General features: G+C 48.1%; 1 protein-coding gene across 1 annotated transcript; it reads right to left on the reverse strand.

The window, feature by feature from the left end:
• Window positions 1-489: 489 nt before the first annotated feature.
• LOC124649558 (salt tolerance receptor-like cytoplasmic kinase 1) lies at window positions 490-1,731 on the reverse strand. The gene is made up of 2 exons (XM_047189167.1): window positions 1,259-1,731; window positions 490-1,163 (listed from the first exon to the last, which is right to left on the reverse strand). The coding sequence occupies exons 1-2, from the start codon at window positions 1,632-1,634 to the stop codon at window positions 490-492; spliced, it is 1,050 nt and encodes a 349-aa protein (XP_047045123.1). The 5' UTR covers window positions 1,635-1,731.
• Window positions 1,732-19,906: the final 18,175 nt, after the last annotated feature.

Genomic DNA, 19,906 nt, shown 5'->3' on the forward strand with positions numbered 1-19,906 from the left:
GGGAAATGCATGCAGTCCGAGAAGTTTTTGCGCAAATATTTACACAATTTCTAAGGACCAACACAAGTAAAAGGAAGCCTAAGCACAAGTTAGTTCTAGGAACAAACGAAACGAACGAACAAACAAACAAACTTGAAGAACACCCAATGTACTTTACAGAAGAAGGAAAAAAATGGACAAAATCGTCAGAATCGCACCCTCGAGGACCCCAAATTTCTAGTGGTTTCTTCTCTCGCACTCCCAAATCGCTGCCACTTTGGCACCACCATGATGTCATCGAAATTCCCCATCAGCGCACACGAGCCCTACCTTTTTCCGCCATTTTTTTTGCGATTGCTTTTCGACATGCGCGCCTACTACCGCTTTGTACGCGCTCGCCCAGTGGCGAGGCTCCACGTGTCCCCGGTGCAGCTCACACCCATCATCACAACAGCACAAATTCACAGCTGGCCAATCCGGATCTACCGCCTAGGACCGCCTCGGGACTCGTCACAGCTTGCCGTGGCCGTTCCCGACGGCGAGGATGGAACCCTGAGCGCTCTGCTCCAGCGTGCGCACCACGTCCGCCATGGACGGCCGGAGGCTGGGGTTGTGCCCGACGCACGACGCGGCGAGCGCCGCCACCGCTGACGCCTCGGCGGCGTCGTACGCGCTCCCGAGCCGCTCGTCGACGAGCATCCTTGCGTCGCAGGGCTGCTTGAGCCTCGGCGCGAGGACGGCGGTGAGGAGGCGGCCCTCGACGGGGCAGAAGGCTTCGACGCCCGTGAGCAGCTCCAGGAGCAGCACCCCGAAGCTGTACACGTCCGTCTTCTTGGTCACCACCCCCGACCGGATGTAGTGCGGGTCCACGTACCCCGGGGACCCCAGCATGGTGTGCGCCGACGCCCGCGGGCGGACGGCGGCGGAGAAACCCATCCGCGCCGACCCGAAGTCGCAGAGCTTGGCGCTCATGGCGCCGTCCAGCAGCACGTTGGCCGCCTTCACGTCGCCGTGCACCACCTGCGGCTCGCAGTGCTCGTGCAGGTACTCCAGCGCCTGCGCCACCTGCAGCGCCGCGGTCACCCGCCGCGCCCAGGGAAGCGCGCCACCGGACTTGCCCCCGCCGTGCAGCTTCTCGTGCAGGTTCCCGTTCGCCGCGAACTCCAGCACAAGCACTCCTTCGTCTGCATTCAGGAAAGTGACAATTTAGCACGACGTTACGAAGCAGAGTAGAGAACAGAGCCTGCATCATCCAGGGAAACGAAGAGAAAGCACGCACCTTGCTGGTCGCAGAAGCCGAGGAGGCGCACGATGTGCGGGTGGCGGACGCGGAGGAGCGTGTCGAGCTCCTGGCGGAAGACGCGGTGGAGGCGCTCGCTGCTGCGGTGGACCTTGACGGCGGCGAGCGCGCCGGAGAGGCGCGCGAGGTAGACGGTGCTGAAGCCGCCCTCGCCAACAACGGCGGAGGTGAACCCGCCCGTCATCCGCTCCACCTGCGGCCATGAAAGCTGCCGCGTCGTCCCGTCGGCCCCTTTGCCTCCTCCCTCGGGCACCGTGGTCCCGGCGCAGTCCGCCTCCTCGTCGACCTCCATGTCGCTGGCGGCCGCATTGGCCCCGCAGCCGCAGCAGAAGAATCTAAACCTCTGCGCCCCCATCGAAATCGAAACTCCCTCGCTTTCAGCTCCTTGCACACACGCGCAGGCAGACGGGAGCAGCAAGCAGAGGAGGATGAGCAGAGGAGCCGAGGGAGGAAGAAGAAGACTTGGGGTTCTGCCTTGGTGGATGTACGCAGTTGGCTTATATATAGGTGGGTGCGGGGAATTGAGATTTGGTGGGGGTGTGAAGTGCGAAGTTGCCACCATTAGCAAGCGTCCGTCCACAAATTATTATGCAGCCAGAGCCACCTCGCTGTTACTGACATCCGGGCCCACCTTACTCACTCGCCAGCATCATCACGCCTCACCCAGCAGCATACCCTTCAGAAAATACAGACGAGATCTGGCAGCCATGAGGTCACCCTCCCTCATCCCTGGAGTTCCAATAGATTACACCCGAATGAATAATAATTGGATCAACACATGGGATGGGAGTATACGGCGAGGTAGTGAGGACATAATGCAGTATTGACGTGCAGCTTTTTAGGTTTGAACCGGATTATTGGTGGGTTTAGATTACAGCTGAAACGCCAATTATGCGCGATCGAGCGAGCGATACAGAACGGTTATGGCTCCTCAGAGATCCAGGATGTCTCGCAACTGCTACCACTGATATGACTTGCTAAGCTACACGGACCTCATAATACTCTCAGCTTTGCTGTAATGGTAGTAGTCTCTGGAAAGGCTTCGTCGTGTCATTTACACTTGTCGCTGCATACAGACCCCGGGTACGTCGAGATCAAATCGGAGGCGAAACCTGAGCGCTCAGTGTAATTCGTGACTGTTTTTTTCTCCTAGCAGAATTGTTAGGTGACAAAAAGGAGCCCGCTAATATTGCGGTGAATTTTCGCATGGCTAATATTGCGATGAGTATCATTTTTTTCTTTCTTCAACTGCTCATCGTTTTTCTCTGCGAAGCTTCCTGCACCGAAGGTGTCGGAGCCGCGACGTGTGTAATGTTGGACTTTGGTTGGGTTTGGTGCGATCGATGAACATGGCGGCAGAACACACCGTAGAACAGGAGGCGGTGGTCAAGGCCACGCCACGTGCCCACGCGCAGAGCTGACGAGCAGTGTTCATCCAAGACCAAGACGAGGAATGTGCGTCAAGGAGTCGTCGTGATGAATGTGGTTTGGTTGCTTCTAATGATTCAGTTGGGGTTAAGCAGTGTTCATGCATGCATCTGCCTGGTTGAACCATTGTCACATATACTGTTTGTGTGACGTGAAGTGGCCTACCCAGTGCTTGTAGCCGCGTAGTGTAGGTATACTGAATGCTCTTGCCAGTAATGCAAATACAAGTGCCAGCTTTCGGTTCTGAATTTCTGAAAAGAACAACATTTGTGTTTGAAATCCTGACCAAATAGACAGTTAGTTTTGTCTCTTCGTCTTGTCAGCATTCTTCGCCCAAGTGATCGCAACCTAGGAGTAGCATCTCTAGATCTCTAGCCGATCCCTAGTAACTTAGAGGAGCAAACGCCTCACTATCCATTAGCGGCTTATAGTTGCTCCTCTAAATTTAGCGCCCTAGATCCGAACCCCAATAACTTAGAGGGTGAAAATTTTATTTTTGCAAATTAAACTAAATGAACCAAAATATCAATATTACAAACCAAATTAAATGTAGTAAATCAAATTATTCATTATTACAAACCGAATGAATGAACTAAATAAGAATAAAAAAATATTTTCGCAAATTAAACCAAATGAACCAAAATATCAATATTACAAACCAAATTAAATGTAGTAAATCAAATTATTCATTCTTACAAACCGAATGAATGAACAAAATAAATTGTTTCAAACAAAACAAGTGAAAATCACACGGCCGAATTTTGATCCTAGCCTCCGCATCCAAAAAATCAACATCAAAGCCATCTCCAAATCACAGTCGACTTCTTATTCCTCCTCTGACAAAGAGTCGTCGAAGATCATCTCTCTCAACCTCTTCATCTACAGTCGAAAGTGCTCTCGGTCAAGCCGGTTGACACGAGGCAAATAAGAAATCACTGGGGGCCACAGAGGCCGATGAAAAAAATGATGCATTAAATCCTTTTGGGCTTCGGCTATAGTCGGTCTCAGCGGTTAAGGCATCTCCAACAGGGCGACGCATTTCAGACGTCCAAATTGTCCGCGCGCGTCTGTTTGCGTCGCCCCGCGGACGCCGAAATGGTCGCTAGGCGCAAATTATCCGTTTGCATCGGGGGCAACCCATCGGTCCGACGCATTTTGGGGAAACTTAAGTAGAATCTATACATTGTTTGATCATGCCATGCTTTATCGAATCGAACAAGTTCAAACAAATTTAACATACAAACTAGGAGAACAAACAAATTTTAAACTAATAACTAATTCTTGGCCTTCTTGTTAGAAGGTCCCGCCTCGTCATCCTCACGGACGCACCTCTTGCTCGTCACCTCCTCCGAAGAGGTACTGCCAGTCGACGCATCCGACGAGCTTGAGTTCCCCTCCGATGAGTGGCCATTGGGGTCTTCCTCGTCGTCAGTGAACGGACGACGAGCCTCCGCCCTCCCCGGGGCCCTTGCGTCCTTCCTTGCCGCCGCCGCGTCGTCCGCCGCCTCCAGCGCCTCCAGCCGTGCCCACCTTGCGTCTGAGTCCTCCTCTTCGTCCTGGCCGTCGAGGCCAACGGCGTCCCCTCCTCTTCGCTCTCAGTCGGTGGGGAGATAGGGTTGCTCGGCGTGGCAGCCCTATCCCACCAATGCCGCCATCCCGGCGGCTTCCCCTCGCTGTCGGTGTCCGGTGGCAACGATAGGTTGGTCATGGTGGCTAGCCGGTGTTGGAGAAGAAGAAGAATGGCAGCCGGTTGGACATGAATTAGAGCAGGCGCATGGGTTTTATTCAGCGGGGATTAATGGCGGCACGTATAACGAAGAGGTTTGTGGTTGCTCTTCCTCGACGGTTCGGCACTCCATTCCGGCGGTTGGCGCGTCGATCGGCGCGGTTGCCACTCTGGCGGTTGCCCTCCCAGTAGTTGCTCTGCTTTAATTCGTGCCGGCTCGATCCGGGGTCGCTACCAGGCAGGCCCGTGGGAGAAGCAAGCGGACGCTCGGCGCGACCGCACAGCATCCGCGGAGACGCAAATGTGCCGCATATTTGCGCCGCGTTTGCGTCTCCGCGGATGGCCCGGACACGATGCGTCGTCCTGCTGGAGCATGGTGGAGGCACCCTTGGAGATGCCCTTAGCCGCACACATTTACTCCTCTAAAGTCGTTTTGGGGATCGGCTAGAGATGCTCTTAGGTGGTAGAAGCAACGGAGGTAGCAAGTGAGTTAGCAGCAACAGAGGTAGCAAGTGATCTTGCTTATTTGAAACTCTTATATAGTACTATCTTTTTGCTATATTTGATCTAAATTAGTTGTTACATGTTTAATAAACTTAGAGTACTTAGACAACATTTTGCCTAAATCTAGGACTATGAATTAATTTTTCTCCAAACTGCCGATCTCGATACCCCGCACTCCAGGTGATATCTCCTTTTTAAGTACGCAGGTCACTAAACACACACTTCAAGCTTCGGCGATTTACACAAAAATAACCCTTTGTTGCAACTATAGCACAGACTGACCTTTCGGGCAAACTATTTCACCCATCTAACCCTTTTGTGTGGCGCCCCTCCCATGGGCGCCACACATGGCAGTGTGGCGCCCCTGCCTGTGGCGCCACTCTCCCAGCCGACGTGGCGCCCTCGACGCTGAGCTGGTGCGCCGATCCGACGTGGCAGCATGTGTGGCGCCCATGGGAGGGGCGCCACACTACTCTATATATATAATTTCTGTCTAGAGATAACAGAAGATTGTGGTAGCTCAATCGGATGAAGCCTTTGCTTCCCAATCCCAGGTCATGAGTTCGAACCTCTGCACCACCCAAATTTATTTTTATTTTTCATACCACTTATTTTAGCTTTAAAAACTTTGGACTACTAAAAAATAGTTCTATGCATCTTTGTTATGTCCTTTCTAGACTCTAGAGGTTTTCTACAGAATTCATGCTCATGTCTGGTCTTAGCGTCAGATTTCCTTTTTCTGTATTACCAGTTCTAGTTACATACTTACATCTACCTGCTATGATGCTTGATTATCCCAAGGTAGTATAGATGCAATATTTTCATACTTACGATGTATGGTAGTACTCCACTTGGCTATCTGTCACTTGTTTTAAACTTTGAGCAAGTACATCTGCTACACCTATTGTTAGTCGATGCTTCCTAGATGAAGAACATGGTGTTTCCTGATGTACATTATCTAAAAGCATTTTACAGAGTAATTTTGCATCCATTTTTCAGATTATGTTTCATCTGGTGGAACTTTCAGATTTTTAACTGTTAGATAATAATGATCTGTCTGTCATTATCAACATATTGGCAATACAAACAAGCTGTTAGATATATGGTTAAGATAGGTTAGTACTTAGCAGGGCCTGGTACTTAGTAGAGATTAGCTGCATGTTTGCACTAATAGTATCTCCACTGATAAAGTGCTTAAATCTGAAGATGTAGGATAAACATGAAGGAAATTAGGTAATTGTAGTGCTCAAGTCAGATGCCCTTTCATTGAAATCGCAACAAACAGATAATCAGTACATGTTTGACCTTGTTTTAGGCTATGTTTAGGATTAAAGTTCAAGCGACGATATAATTTCTTCAGATTTTATGCAAGCATTTCTGACTCACTTGTGATGTTCTGAAAATTAATTCAACTCTGTCTTCTGGAATGCCATGTTGATGTTTGATCTCCTGCTACTTCTTACATAGGAGTGTTCCATTAGAACAAATATTTGATTTGGAGTTCAAGAGTAAATAAAACAAATAGAAATGGAAATGGCGGCACCCTATGAACCCAAGAAGAACAGCGAAATTAGGATATTTGAGAATTCAGACGATATGGCAACAGATCTGGCCGAGTACATTTCACAAGTTTCAGAAATTTCTGTGAAGGAAAGAGGATACTTCACTGTTGCTCGGATTTCACAAGATGAACATGTTAGTGCAGCCCTCAGATGTTGCTCAGTAGATGTATGTTGCCATAGCTTGCAAACACGACACTCATTCTCCTCTATGTTGATCGAGTGCATCCACGACACTTACTGAACTTTGAAGAATGGCATATATTTCTTGATTAGGAAGCAAGCAAGAGAAGATAAAAAAAAACTCTACAAAACAGTACGAGGCTAGATTTCATGTTTTAAACATACTACAATGTCTAGCATAATTTTTAAAAATAAAAAAAAATTCAGGTGGTGCAGAGGTTTGAACTCATGACTTGGTATTGGGAAGCAAAGCCTTCATCCAATTGAGCTACCACAATCTTCTGTTATATCTAGACAGAAAAATTATATATAGAGTAGTGTGGCGCCCCTCCCATGGGCGCCACACATGCTGCCACGTCGGATCGGCGCACCAGCTCAGCGTCGAGGGCGCCACGTCGGCTGGGAGAGTGGCGCCGCAGGCACGGGCGGCACACTGCCATGTGTGGCGCCCATTGGAGGGGCGCCACACAAAAGGGTTAGATGGGTGAAATAGTTTGCCCAGAGGGTCAGTCTGTGCTATAGTTGCAACAAAAGGTTATTTTTGTGTAAATCGCCTCAAGCTTCATACAGACTGTTGCTTTTACGCACCTTTTGGCTCGAATCTGAAGCCAAAAGCTGTGCTAGTGCTGTGCAGCAGTAATTAAGCAACTTTGCAGGGGAGATGCATCATGCATGCACGCATCGGATTCCTGAACCCTCGTCGAATCGTCACATGAACTCCGCGCCCGCGTTCACTGAACACAGGATGCACGCCTGTATGGGCGCGTCTACGTTTTTAAAGGTGTGATTATGGTGGATTCTGCGCTGGCCTGCCCTCTCTCTACGGATGGGGAAAAAATGTTCTGGCAGCTAGCTACTTGTTTCAGTTCGACATCAGTCGTATTCTCTGTTGCTGTTTGAACTCGCGAGAACTCTCAGATTGAATCTGAAAGAGGGTTTTTATTGAGTCAGAAATCACATCAAGACGGTACATTTGAACGATTTTACAACCACCCTCTGGATTACAAATATTTGCAAAGTCTAAAAAAAAGTCCAAGTATTTCGAAATGGGGAGTTACCGGGCCTCTCCATCGATGAGAGCGATTTTTTTCAATAATAATACAAAAAAATTATTTTTCACGAGTAATACGAGATTTCAAATATGTGCCTCAATCGGTCAAACGGACGCCGGTCGGTCAGAGGGCCTCCGATATGACCGGGTCGGTGCGCTACCTGCTAACTGCAGCTCTACTGGGCCCCATGACCGATCAACAACGTTGTCGGTCACGCGTGGCTAGCATTCGGCCACGCCGCTGCCGACAAGTTCCAAAGCACGCGAAATATCGCGTCGGGCGCTCTCCTCCCTTCTTCTTCCTCTCCTCTTTCTCTCTTCTCTCGCTCCCAACTTGAATTCTTTTTCAGCAAATCCTCATTTTGTCCTAATTGAAGCCGTTTTTTCAGCATAACTTTGACCATAGAGCTAGTAGGAGCCAGGGGACCCCGATCTACTGATGGGTTAGTGTTTGGAGGCGATTTGGTGTTGTTGTTTTGGAGAAATGATGGTGAAGTGGTGGAGTTTAGTGTTGGTGTAGGCTGAGCTGTGTGGTGGTGCTGCTGCTGTTCGGGAGACTCAATGTTGTTGCACTGAGAGGCTTTACACACTTCAAGGGTAAAGCCTAATTTTTGCTAATTACAATTTATTTATTATGCTTATGCAAGCACGCGGGAATGTTAGTTAGCATATTTATTATGCTAATGCGGGCTTGGAAAGCATGTCAATATGGCAGGCCGTGCAACCCTCGTCAAGGCGGTGCTCACTAGTGTGGTCATCTACCTCATCACCGTCCTTGAGGTTCCTATGGAGGTGCTTATTAAATTGACAAGGTCACCAAAGGCAAGTGAAAAATAATTGGGAGACAATTTGTAAACCAAAAGAACATGGGGGTCTCGGAATCCTCAAGCTCAATTTTTTTTTGCTTCGGCACTTTGTTTGAGGTGGCTTTGGCATGAATGGAATTATGAATCTAAGCCTTGGGTTGGTTTTGGGAAACCTTGCACACGTTGTGACTACGATCTCTTTGCGGTGGCCACAAGAGTCAATATTGGAAATGAAAAAAAAAACACTCTTTTGGGCAGCAGCTTGGTTTAAGGGCATTTTTTTTTTTTTTGAAACGAGGCAAGACTTGCCATTTTCATTAATAGAGAAGAATAGGTGGTCAGTTTATTAACGGAAAACCGACCAAAAACCAGAAGAAGAAATGCATGGTTCACACACTGAAATATTGGTGGATTGAGGTGATCCATAAGAGAGGGCAGTCAAGGAAAGTTATGGCCTTGCTTGCAATACCAGCGTCTTGGGAAATTTGTAAGGAAAGAGATAGTCATGTTTTCCGAAACCATTCCGTTACTATGACTACGCTTGTTGCGCAGATCAAAGAGGAGATGGATGGTGTCTCGTCGTGGCTAAAGCTTTGCGTAAATGTAATATCGTGAGAGTAGGCTTTAAAAAAAAAATTGACGGTCGGTGGCCAAGAAGTTGGCTGTAAACTTCTAAAAACTCCTTCGTGACCAATGAAAGAGGCAAATCCTTTGCATTGGTTAAGAAAAAATAAAAATACAACGTTGAGTCCATGTAGTAAATGAGGATCGATGCCACATGGCAGGGTTATGAATATCAATGATGAATTGGGAGCTAATGGATGACCACCAACATCAAATCTGTACAAGTAAGAAGAAATTAGCTTTCGGACAGTACAATGATGGAAATGGGCCGACTCTCTCCAGCTTTCAAAGAAAAACTAACCGTACGTTGTACCAAAACGATAATGTTCTTGTTATTTTTCCCGCTATAGTCACATTGTTCGTGAAATAAAGACGAGTGCAGCTGGGTTGAGGAATCTGAGTTCGTGCACGAGAGCCGGTCGTCTAATAAGGAAGCGCATGATTTAGCGTGCTTAGTGTTATCCCTTCTTGTTGGGAGAAATGTTTGACATGTTTGGTTCATCAATCCGCCCGAGGGCATCTGTATCCCCAGAATTTTGATATAATAAAAAGGAGCGGATCATTCTAAAAAAAAAACGATAATGTTCTTGTCAGTTTTCCCGTTGAGACGCAAAGACAACACTCACACGATGATCCACAAGGCAAGCCACAAACATTGACGACAGCCTAATTGTAGTAACCAAGTCACACCAGATCAAGAGCAGGTTGCTTCTACGGCTGCCTGTAGTTCGTGCGTGCGGGCGGCGTGAGGCCGCGCACCTGCAAAAGGCACTGAACTCTTCAGACACTTGTCCTACTGAAACGTGCTTGATCCTCTGTCGAAGCGGCGTCGACGTCGAAACGGTGCGTGCGGGCGGCGTGGTGCCACGCAGCGATCGATCCTGGGAGGGCGCGTACGGTACGGCTGCTAGTGCTAGCTCGAACCTGTAGAACAGGGAGTCTTCAGGTGCACTGCTGCAGTACTGGCCTCTGGCTTAATATGTAGGGCAACTTGCAATCATTTGGACACTGCCGATCGAATCCGACTGCTGATTCCGATGGTTCACTTGCCAAAACACAATGCCAAAGCTCCACTGAAACAATCCATCCAAATTAGTGGTCTTAGCTAGCTAGCAGCATTTTACTGTAATTTACACCCTGATTAGTGATGCCTTTTCAGGAGGTTAATTACTCCACTTGGTTCTGGTAAGTGATTGCTGTCAAGGAACAGCGAGCGGTGAGTGAGGTGCTGCCAAAATGTCGAAGGTTAACGCCGAAAGCAACGGTGGGAGGGGAGCGAGATTGCATGTCCCCGTCCGGTGACCGGTGAGTTCGACGCCAAATTGCACCGTGTGCGTCACGTGGAATAACTATACTGGTATCTTGCGCTCCACTGCTAGCTCCCCGTTTCTGCTGCTGGTAGCTCCTAGTAGTAGTAGCATACGGAGTTCAGACTTACGCGTCAGTTCGTTTGCTTTTGATTTGGCTGTGGCTTGTAGACATAATTGTATTATTATACTGCTCCTGCGTCAATGGTAATGGCTGATGGAGAGAGGCTCGTGAAACGATCTAAATGCGGGAAAGCTTTGCTTCCACACGGAGCGATAAACAGCAGGTTTTCTTAAACGAAACTTACAGATGCAAGCAAGCCACTCGCCGACGACTGACAGGGGCAAGGCGATTGTGGCTAGAGCTTTGTCGGTGTCGCCACACTTGGTGGCAACTCCGTCGCGTGTTCGGACTTTCATGCAGGGGAGGACTCGTCCGGTGTCTTCGGCTCCTACTCCTCTCGGTGGTCCTCTAGTTGCTCCCACTCCGTCTTCTACCTCGCCACAGACGGAGAGGGGGCTGCTGCAGGCTTCTTCTTCGACGTATGGCTCGTCGGACTTGGGGATGCAGCGATGCACCGCGGTGGTGGTGGAGCAGCAGCAGCCGGCCTTGGGCTCGGCGCTGCCGCAGCTCCCTGCCGCTGATGCGGCGACGCAGCAGCACCCCCCTGGCCCGGCGGGGTTTCAGCAGCTGGCGCACCACCAGGACGTTGGAGCGGTGGGGCAGCGGCCACCGCCCTCGCCTCGGCGACACTGCAGCTGCCGGCCTTGGGCAGTGACGGACTGCATGCAGTCCCGGCCACGCCTGGGCAGCAGCCGGCCGCGGGCCAGAGCGCCCCGTTGCCGGGCGGAGGGCCTGGGGTGGCACCGTCCTCGCCCCGTGCGCCTCAGGAGGAGGAGCAGGGCCGGTTGGGGAGGCGCCCCGGCCAGTCCCCTTTGCGGCGACGCAGCCGATCCCCGGCGCCCTCGCCGCCTATGGGGGTTTCGGCGTCGCGGTCGGGTTCGGTGCAGGGGGCTTCATCGCCATCTACCCCTGCATCGAGATCTTCTTCACCAGCGTCAGGACGGTCTTCTTCACCACGCTCGTCTCCGCCTCCGCCAGCTACCCTCGTTTTGCATCCTCCCCCCACTATTCCTCCACCAGTGGCGCAGCCGCCGGTGAGGAGGAGTGGGAGGTTTGCTACGACGGAGGATGGCGTGGAGGCTACGGATGAAGACGTCATGCAGAGGGCTATGCGGCGTAAGGCGGAAAAGAACCTTGACACGGCAGGTACCAGATTTTCATCCAAGTCCTTCACTTCTTTTCTCGATACTAGAATTTCTTCGAATTTGAGTAGTGTAGGTGTATCTTTGGGTAGAGGTTCGGATGAGATTTTAGCTTCAGCTCATGTGTTGAGACAGACGGAGCTTGACCGTTTAACGGTTGCTCCAAATGGATCCACTGAGTTGGCTACTTCCACTGTTGACGATGACGAAGATGATGGCATCCTAGATGGTCATCTTCTCTCGGCTTTAGTTGGGGGTGTGACAGAAGTTGATTTAGACCACTCAGAGCTTAGTTCAGTTTATGACCTCTCTGCCTCTGAACGTGGTTCTAGATCATCGAGTTGGAAAGAAATCTCGTAGATATGGCAAAAAGTCTAAATCCAAAATAGTTTCTCGATGAACGGCATGTTTCGGAATAGCGAGAGGTCTTGGTGACTTGGCTAAGCATTCTCACATTGCCGATGGTTGTAGAGATTATGATTTAGATTTCATTGCTATATCGGAGACGGGTAGGCGAAATTTCACACAAAGTTTTCTCGACCGATTGTCAGGCGGAATTAACTTTCAGTGGTTTTCTCGCCCACCCCGTGGTAGATCCGGTGGCATTTTACTTGGCGTCCGTATTGATACCATGACTGTCTTAGCTAGTTCTCGATGGCGAGTACCACATTAAACTCGATATTCGGAATAAAGCGAGACGGGTTCAAGTGGACTTTGGTCGCTGTGTATGGTGCCGCTCGGGATGCTTTTAAGGCTGACTTTTTACGTGAGTTGGTAAATCTTACAAAAGATAATCCCTACCCGATTTTAATCGGAGGCGATTTTAATTTGTTGAGATTCCCTCACGAGAAAAGCAAAGGCCGCTTTGATGGACATTGGCCTTTTCTATTCAATGCTGTCATTGACAGTCTTGATTTAAGGGAGGTGTTCATGTCTGGTCGACAGTTTACTTGGGCCAACAGCTTGCTCGAACCCACCTACGAGAAACTAGATCGCGTGTTGATGGACACCGAATGGGAAAACAAATACCCTATGGTGTCACGTCCGTGCACTAGAACGTATTGTAAATCTTTCGACCATGCCCCCATCCTTCTAACCACCGGGGAACCCCGCCCGTGTGTAAGCGGCCGTTCAAATTTGAACTTGGTTGGTTACATAGGGATGGTTTTCATGATATGGTTAAGAAGGTTTGGGAGAGACCGGTCGGTGGCAGCTCTCCAATTATGAGATGGAACAATAAGATGCGATCATTACGCAAACATCTCGGTGGTTGGGCTGCCCATACGGCTGGTATTCTTAAAAAAGAGAAGGCTCGCTTATCAAAGGTCATTGATGAGCTTGAGGCTTTTGCGGAGGTTAGACCGTTGTCGACGCAGGAGATTGAACTCAAAAATCAATCAAATGCGCAGATGGCGAGTCTTCTTCGTGAGGAGGAACTCAAATGGTACCAGCGATCCAAAGCCCAGTTCATTTTAGAGGGAGATTCAAATACGCGACATTTCCATGCTTTAGCCAATGGAAGACATCGGAAAAAACGTATCCATTCTCTTACTCAAGATGAAGGGGTGATTGAAGGCCATGAGCAGCTCAAGTCGTACATTACTAATTATTATAAAGGCTTGTTTGGTCCTCCGGAGGAAAAGTACTTTCTCTCTTAATGAGGATTTAACGGCCGATATACCCCAAGTTTCCGTTGAGGAAAATGGTCTACTAACCGCACCTTATGCTGAGGAAGAGGTTCGAAGGCAGTTTTCCAAATGGAATGCAATAAAGCACCGGGTCCCGATGGTTTCCCAGCTGAGTTTTATCAAACTTTCACGGGATACGATCAAATCGGACCTTCTAGATTTGTTCAGTGACCTACACTCTGGACAACTAGAATTATTTCGTCTAAATTTTGGTGAAGTAATCTTGTTACCGAAAGTTAATGAGGCGGAAAGGATTCAACAATATAGACCTATCTGCCTATTAAATGTAAGTTTCAAGATTTTCACGAAAGTGGCCACCATTAGACTTAATACGGTCGCGGATCATGTTGTCCAGCCATCACGGACGGCCTTTATGCAAGGAAGAAACATCCTTGATGGAGTGGCGGTCTTGCATGAGACGGTACATGAGATGCATTCTAAGAAATTAAATGGGGTTATTTTAAAACTAGATTTTGAAAAGGCGTATGATAAAGTTAAGTGGTCGTTTCTACAGCAAACACTCGGGATGAAAGGTTTTTCTCCAGAGTGGCGCGCTCTGATAAATGATTTTGTGTATGGTGGTAGTGTCGCAATCCGGGTCAATGATGACACCGGTCACTATTTCCAAACACGAAAGGGGTTACGCCAAGGGGATCCGTTATCACCGATGTTGTTTAACATTGTAGCGGATATTCTGGCTATACTTATAGAGCGGGCTAAGGCTGATGGCCAGATTGAAGGTGTGATTCCACATCTAGTTGATGGTGGCTTATCTATACTTCAATACGCCGATGATACAATTCTATTTATGGATCATGATCTTGAAAAAGCTCAAAACTTGAAATTAATCTTGGCGGCCTTTGAGCAATTGTCGGGATTTAAAATCAATTTCCATAAGAGTGAATTGTTACTGTCGGTGATGCCCAAAATGATGCGACTCCGTACGCGAGTTGTTTGGTTGTGGGCAAGGCCAATTTCCGATTCGTTATTTGGGTATTCCGATTCATTATCGGAGACTTACAATCGCGGAATGGAAATTAGTGGAAGAAAGACTACAAAAACGCCTTAGTAGCTGGAAAGGCAAGTTGCTTGTCCCTAGGTGGAAGATTGATACTCATTAATTCGGTACTCACAAACATGGTACTGTATATGTTATCATTTTTCATCTTACCAAAAGGAATTCTGCATAAACTCGATTATTATCGATCCAGATTCTTTTGGCAAGGGGACAGATGAGAAAAGAAATATCGATTGGTTAAGTGGAGTATAGTTTGTAGTCCCAAAGACCAAGGTGGGCTTGGAGTTCATGATTTGGAAGTCAAGAATTCGGCCCTATTGGGAAAATGGCTGTTTAAGCTCCTCACGAGGATGGGATTTGGCAGACTATCCTTCGGCGAAAGTATATCGGTTCGAAGACATTATCCCAAATGGTTTGGAAACCAGGGGATTCTCACTTACGGGCCGGGCTAATGGCGACTAAAAATGAATTTTTTCGCCATGGCACTTTCTCAATCAGAAATGGAGCACAAATACGTTTACGGGAAGATGCTTGGCTTGACAACGCACCCCTAAGTGAACGAGTATCCAGCTCTTTATAGGATTGTTCGTCGTCAAGGTGATACCATTGCTACTCGTAATGGCTACCTCACCCCGAATGTGACGTTCGGACGGGTTTTACTTGGACAAAGACTTGCGGCATGGAATACCTTAATTCAACGGCTCGGGGATATTCAATTATCGGACGAACCGGACGAATTTAGATGGAACCTTCATGCCAACGGTGCTTTCTCTGTGAAATCTTTCTACAACGCGATCCTTCTTTCTGATCTACCAGTTGATAATAATAAAAAGATTTGGAAGATGAAGATACCATTAAAAATTAAAAATTTTGGATGGTATCTTCGTCGAGAAGTAATCCTCACCAAAGATAATCTTGTTAAGCGTAATTGGCATGGAAGTACTCGATGTGTTTTCTGTCAACATGACGAAACAATCAAGCATTTGTTCTTCCGAGTGCCGGTTCGCGAGATCTATATGGTCGATCATCCAAGTAGCGTCTACCCTGTACCCTCCGATCGGTGTTGCCAATGTTTTTGGTAATTGGCTCCATGGGGTTGATTCAAGGTTTAAGTTGCTTCTTAGGGTGGGGGCGCTAGCGATTATCTGGGCGCTTTGGCTATGTAGAAATGACAAGATTTTTAATGATAAAAATTGCTCTTTGTTGCAGGTCATCTACAGATGTACGGGTATTCTCCGTTCGTGGTTACCTCTTCGGCGGCTGGAGAACCGAGACCTGTTTACGGAGGTCCGTACACGGTTGGAGGCTACGGCGAGGGATACTTTTTCCCAACATGGGTGGCAGCATAGTCTACGGATAGATGCCCCACCTATTTCTTAGGCGTTATATGTTTCATCTTGATGTGTATCTCGCCTAGTTTTTTGCTTTTATCACTTTCGAACCTGAGACAACATAAACGGCTGTGTGCATCCTGGTTATGCAGAGGCTGGATGTAATTGCTTATAAAAATAATGAAAGCATCATTTATCGAAAAAAAGATGCAAGCAAGCCGAGACTTTCGATTCCACGTGAACAAAGAACCTTTGGATCGCCAATTGATCTTCTGTTCTCACTATTTACATCTCACTGGCACACAAATAAAGTTTCTACAGAGAAACACCATGCCTCTCCGTCGTATCAGTTGATGAATCCTTGCTTCGTGATAGACAGACAGGCCTGTGAGCTGATCGTAGGTCAGCTTCAGAACCGTAAAAGACGTATCGTGGCTGATCGATACGGATGGATGGAAGACCCCGGCAATCGATCGAGTACAGGTGCTTGTGGCCCGACGTAGAAGACGACGCCCTAACACGACGTCCACTCGATCGACGAAATTAGCTCCCCTGTCCAAATTAACAACAACACACTACGTACAGTTTGCAGTAAACGCCCTCAATTCTATCACATCCCCGAAAGAAGTTTGCACCGTCCGAACCCAATCAATCAGTCATGAACAGGACTGGCAAAGTTTTAGCCTCACAAAATCGTCTCTAACAGAGATCACATAAAAAATCAAATCATTTATTAGTTTCGAAATCCAATTAAGCGGCGCGATCGACGTGACTGTACCTACTGGGGGCTTAGCTGAACAAGGACGCGAAGCAAGCAGGAAGCTTCAGGAGCCGTTCAGGTTTCTTCAGACGCATAGACGCATAGTGCATGGTCTACTAGTATCGGAGATATACCAATTAATTAGCTAGACAAAAACCGTGCTCCCAACCCGTGCGAATTGAATGCATATCATTAGCCGATTTTATTCATGCCGGACGATCGATATGAATTCGATGCCGCGTCTTTACTTGCCGTACATATGCGAATTTCAGGTCTTGGAAGCTACGTGCGAGGAGCTAAGCAAAATAGACATCGCATCGGAATCAGACAAGACTGCGTTCCTCTAGTTAAGTTCTATATAGCAGCTTGCGGCGAGCGAGCAAAATCGCAATAAAAATGGCCAATATGGGCCACTCCTATCCTATACTGGTTGCTGATTGGAACAACAGCGTTGAAACTTGACGAAACTATGCATGCATGCATCTCAAGTATGGTCGAAATAAAAATTTGCACGAACCAGATATCGTCCGTCAGTCCGTCCGTGTGAAGGAATTTGTCGTCATAAATTCTGTCCGTGGAACAACCGGACACTGTGGTGCTTGGGTTATTCCATTTTTCAGTCGCCAGTTAGAGAAATTTGTCGGCCGAAATCTGCTGCGATCGTGCGCGCGAATTTTCTATGGTAAAGGCACAGGAAACGTGCCCGTGTTCTCTGAACAAATGATAGTGCTACTCCAGAACCAATCTTTTCGTTTTGTTTTGACGACTAGATCTTCTTTATCGGATTATTTCTGGAGCAGACAGTTTCTTCTGAATATTAGTGGTAGTAGGGATACCGATCGGCTAAATGCATGTGACAAGAAAGATGAATAGAGAAGTAGTGATGTAGGAAACTACGTGCAGGGATACCGGAGAATGGAATCGGATGCTTGCGCTGCTGATTAAATCACTGGTGGAAAAAGGCCATTGGTCGCTTCGCAACTGCCATTAGTCGCGGTTGCGCAATCGCGACCAAATAAGCGCGACTAAAGCCCCCCCCCCCGCCTTTAGTCGCGGTTGCTTACGAACCGCGACTAAAGGCCCGTCCACGTGGGCGCCAGGCGACCGTCGGGGTGGAGGACCTTTAGTCGCGGTTCTCCTGGCCAACCGCGACTAAAGGCCGCCGCAGGTTTAGGGTTTTAGCCCCCCCCCTAAACCTGTTTTCTTTTTAATTTGTATTGTTTTATTTTTTTTGTGTTTTATTTTAATTTTGAAGGAGTTTCACATATTCTACGGTACTACATGCATGCATATGAATGTACAATTTCAAACAAATTTGAAATTAGGACCAAAGAGAATTCAAGAGGAATATACAATATATATTCAATATCGGATGACCAGCATATACAATTTTGAACAAGTTTCCATATACAATTTAGTGCATATAAAGTTCTACGTCCTCTACATAGTTTTCTCCTTTAGGATCGACGACTTCCCTCACGAACCATCCAGCTAGTTCCTCTTGAAGTGGTCGGAAGCGAGCTTCTGGAGTAAGCATCATCCGGAGGTTATTCCTCTTGATATTGTTGTCACTCGGAACCCGCTCAGAGGTGTATCTCCGGATCATCTCACAAACATAGTATCCACATAGATTGGTCCCCGCTGGCTGAATATCCCCAGCCCCACTCTTTGACCGCATAAAATGTAGCTCTTTTTTGAACTCACCGACCTTGGCATCTACGAACCGTCTCCAAACCCTACGAGGCAAAGAAAATTAAATGAAAACAAGAGAGTTATTAGTTACTTGATATTAGGAAATGAACGAAATAGGCCGATCGATATAGAGCGCAAATGAATGAAAATAATTACTTCGCATCATTTTTCTCATGTCGGTCCAAAGCTTTGAATCCATATTCGGAGAGTCGTGGACGATTACTCGTGGAGTCGTGAAATTTAATTACTAGCGGAATCCGGTGGAACTCGCGGACACGATACATGCACAATCATGCATAACTCATCGATTAGCCACACATACCATGCATGGAGTAAACAAAAGAGAATGTGCTCAAGACAGAAACACTCACCCAAAATGGTAAGGAAATAGAATATCACTTTTGAGTTCCTGCTTATCAAGAAACCACCACAGGTCTTCCTCCACGTCGACGGGGTGATGTTTTAACACATATCCATTAACGATTTGTGGGTCAATGAACCCAACATCATGGATGTTCCTTACTTCGCATTCCTTGATCTTCAATCTGCATAATAGCGTACAGAACAATATAGTTAGGACATATATATAGTGCAGGCAATGAACGAGATGGGGTAGAAATAAATCACTTACAGAACGTAGCAACTGATGATAGATTTGTCGAGGTCGCGCAGATTGAGAAGCTGGAACAATTCACTCAGATGAATTGTTACATAGTAATGTTTGAAGTGATGCTCATGTCTAACTTCCGCATAAATATATTCTTTGGCGTTTTTATTTTTTATGTAACCCTTATACCATTTTAGCAGACTTGTCATTTGTGGAGGTAGATCCTCTTCCTGCGCAGGCTCGACGAGAGGCCCATTCGGCATATATGTAATTACTACCTCCTTCACTGGCGCCTCATCAAGGCCTAACAGTTGACGAAGAGTCATACCTAAGTTGGCTGCTTGTTCTCTGGCACTCCTTACAGTCAATCCCTGTGCTGTCGCAGCTTCTATGATATCGGGGGCATCCGGATCGGCGGCTTTCACTATGAGCGGGGCAATCGATTGTTTACTTTGTTCCCCGAGCTGGGCAACTCGTTTCCCGCTTTTTACTTGCTAATTCTTTCTCGGCCTCCTCCAAGGCTTTCTTCTCCTCGCTTCTCCGCCCGCTCTTTCTTCTGCTTCAACATGAGTGCCTGCCTACGAAGTTCACGTACATAGTCGTCAGGCAGATTCTTCGCGGCTTGGGACGGTGTGCTCAAAAATGACTTAGCCCACTTCTTTTGCTCATCCGAAAATACTGGCTTGGGCTCGGGCTCTCTTTTTTCTTGCAGTCCGCCTTCCATTTCTCATAATCGCGAGTCGCGGCCGCGTCGACTTCCTCGGCGATACGTTCCCAAGGCCTCGTGGGGAGAGGCTTCGGTGATGGCTCCGGTACCTTTGTGGTCTTAGGTACATAAGGGTCCGGGTTGATAGTCCAGGACTGCTTCGCTTCTTCGCCGGAGGTGGATTGGGGGCGGCGTGCGCTTACCCGCCCGGGGCGGACCGGGGGCGGCGACTGCTTACCCGCCGGAGGTGAATTGGGGGCGTCGTCGGCTGACGTGAAGGAGGTGTAGGTGAAGCACCACCACCACCACCACCACCGCCACCGCCACCACCACCGTAGGGGGTGGACTTATTGGCCTTGGCGCCTCGCCTG

The sequence above is a fragment of the Lolium rigidum genome, chromosome 4 (assembly GCF_022539505.1).
Source record: "Lolium rigidum isolate FL_2022 chromosome 4, APGP_CSIRO_Lrig_0.1, whole genome shotgun sequence".
NCBI classification, from domain to species: domain Eukaryota; kingdom Viridiplantae; phylum Streptophyta; class Magnoliopsida; order Poales; family Poaceae; genus Lolium; species Lolium rigidum.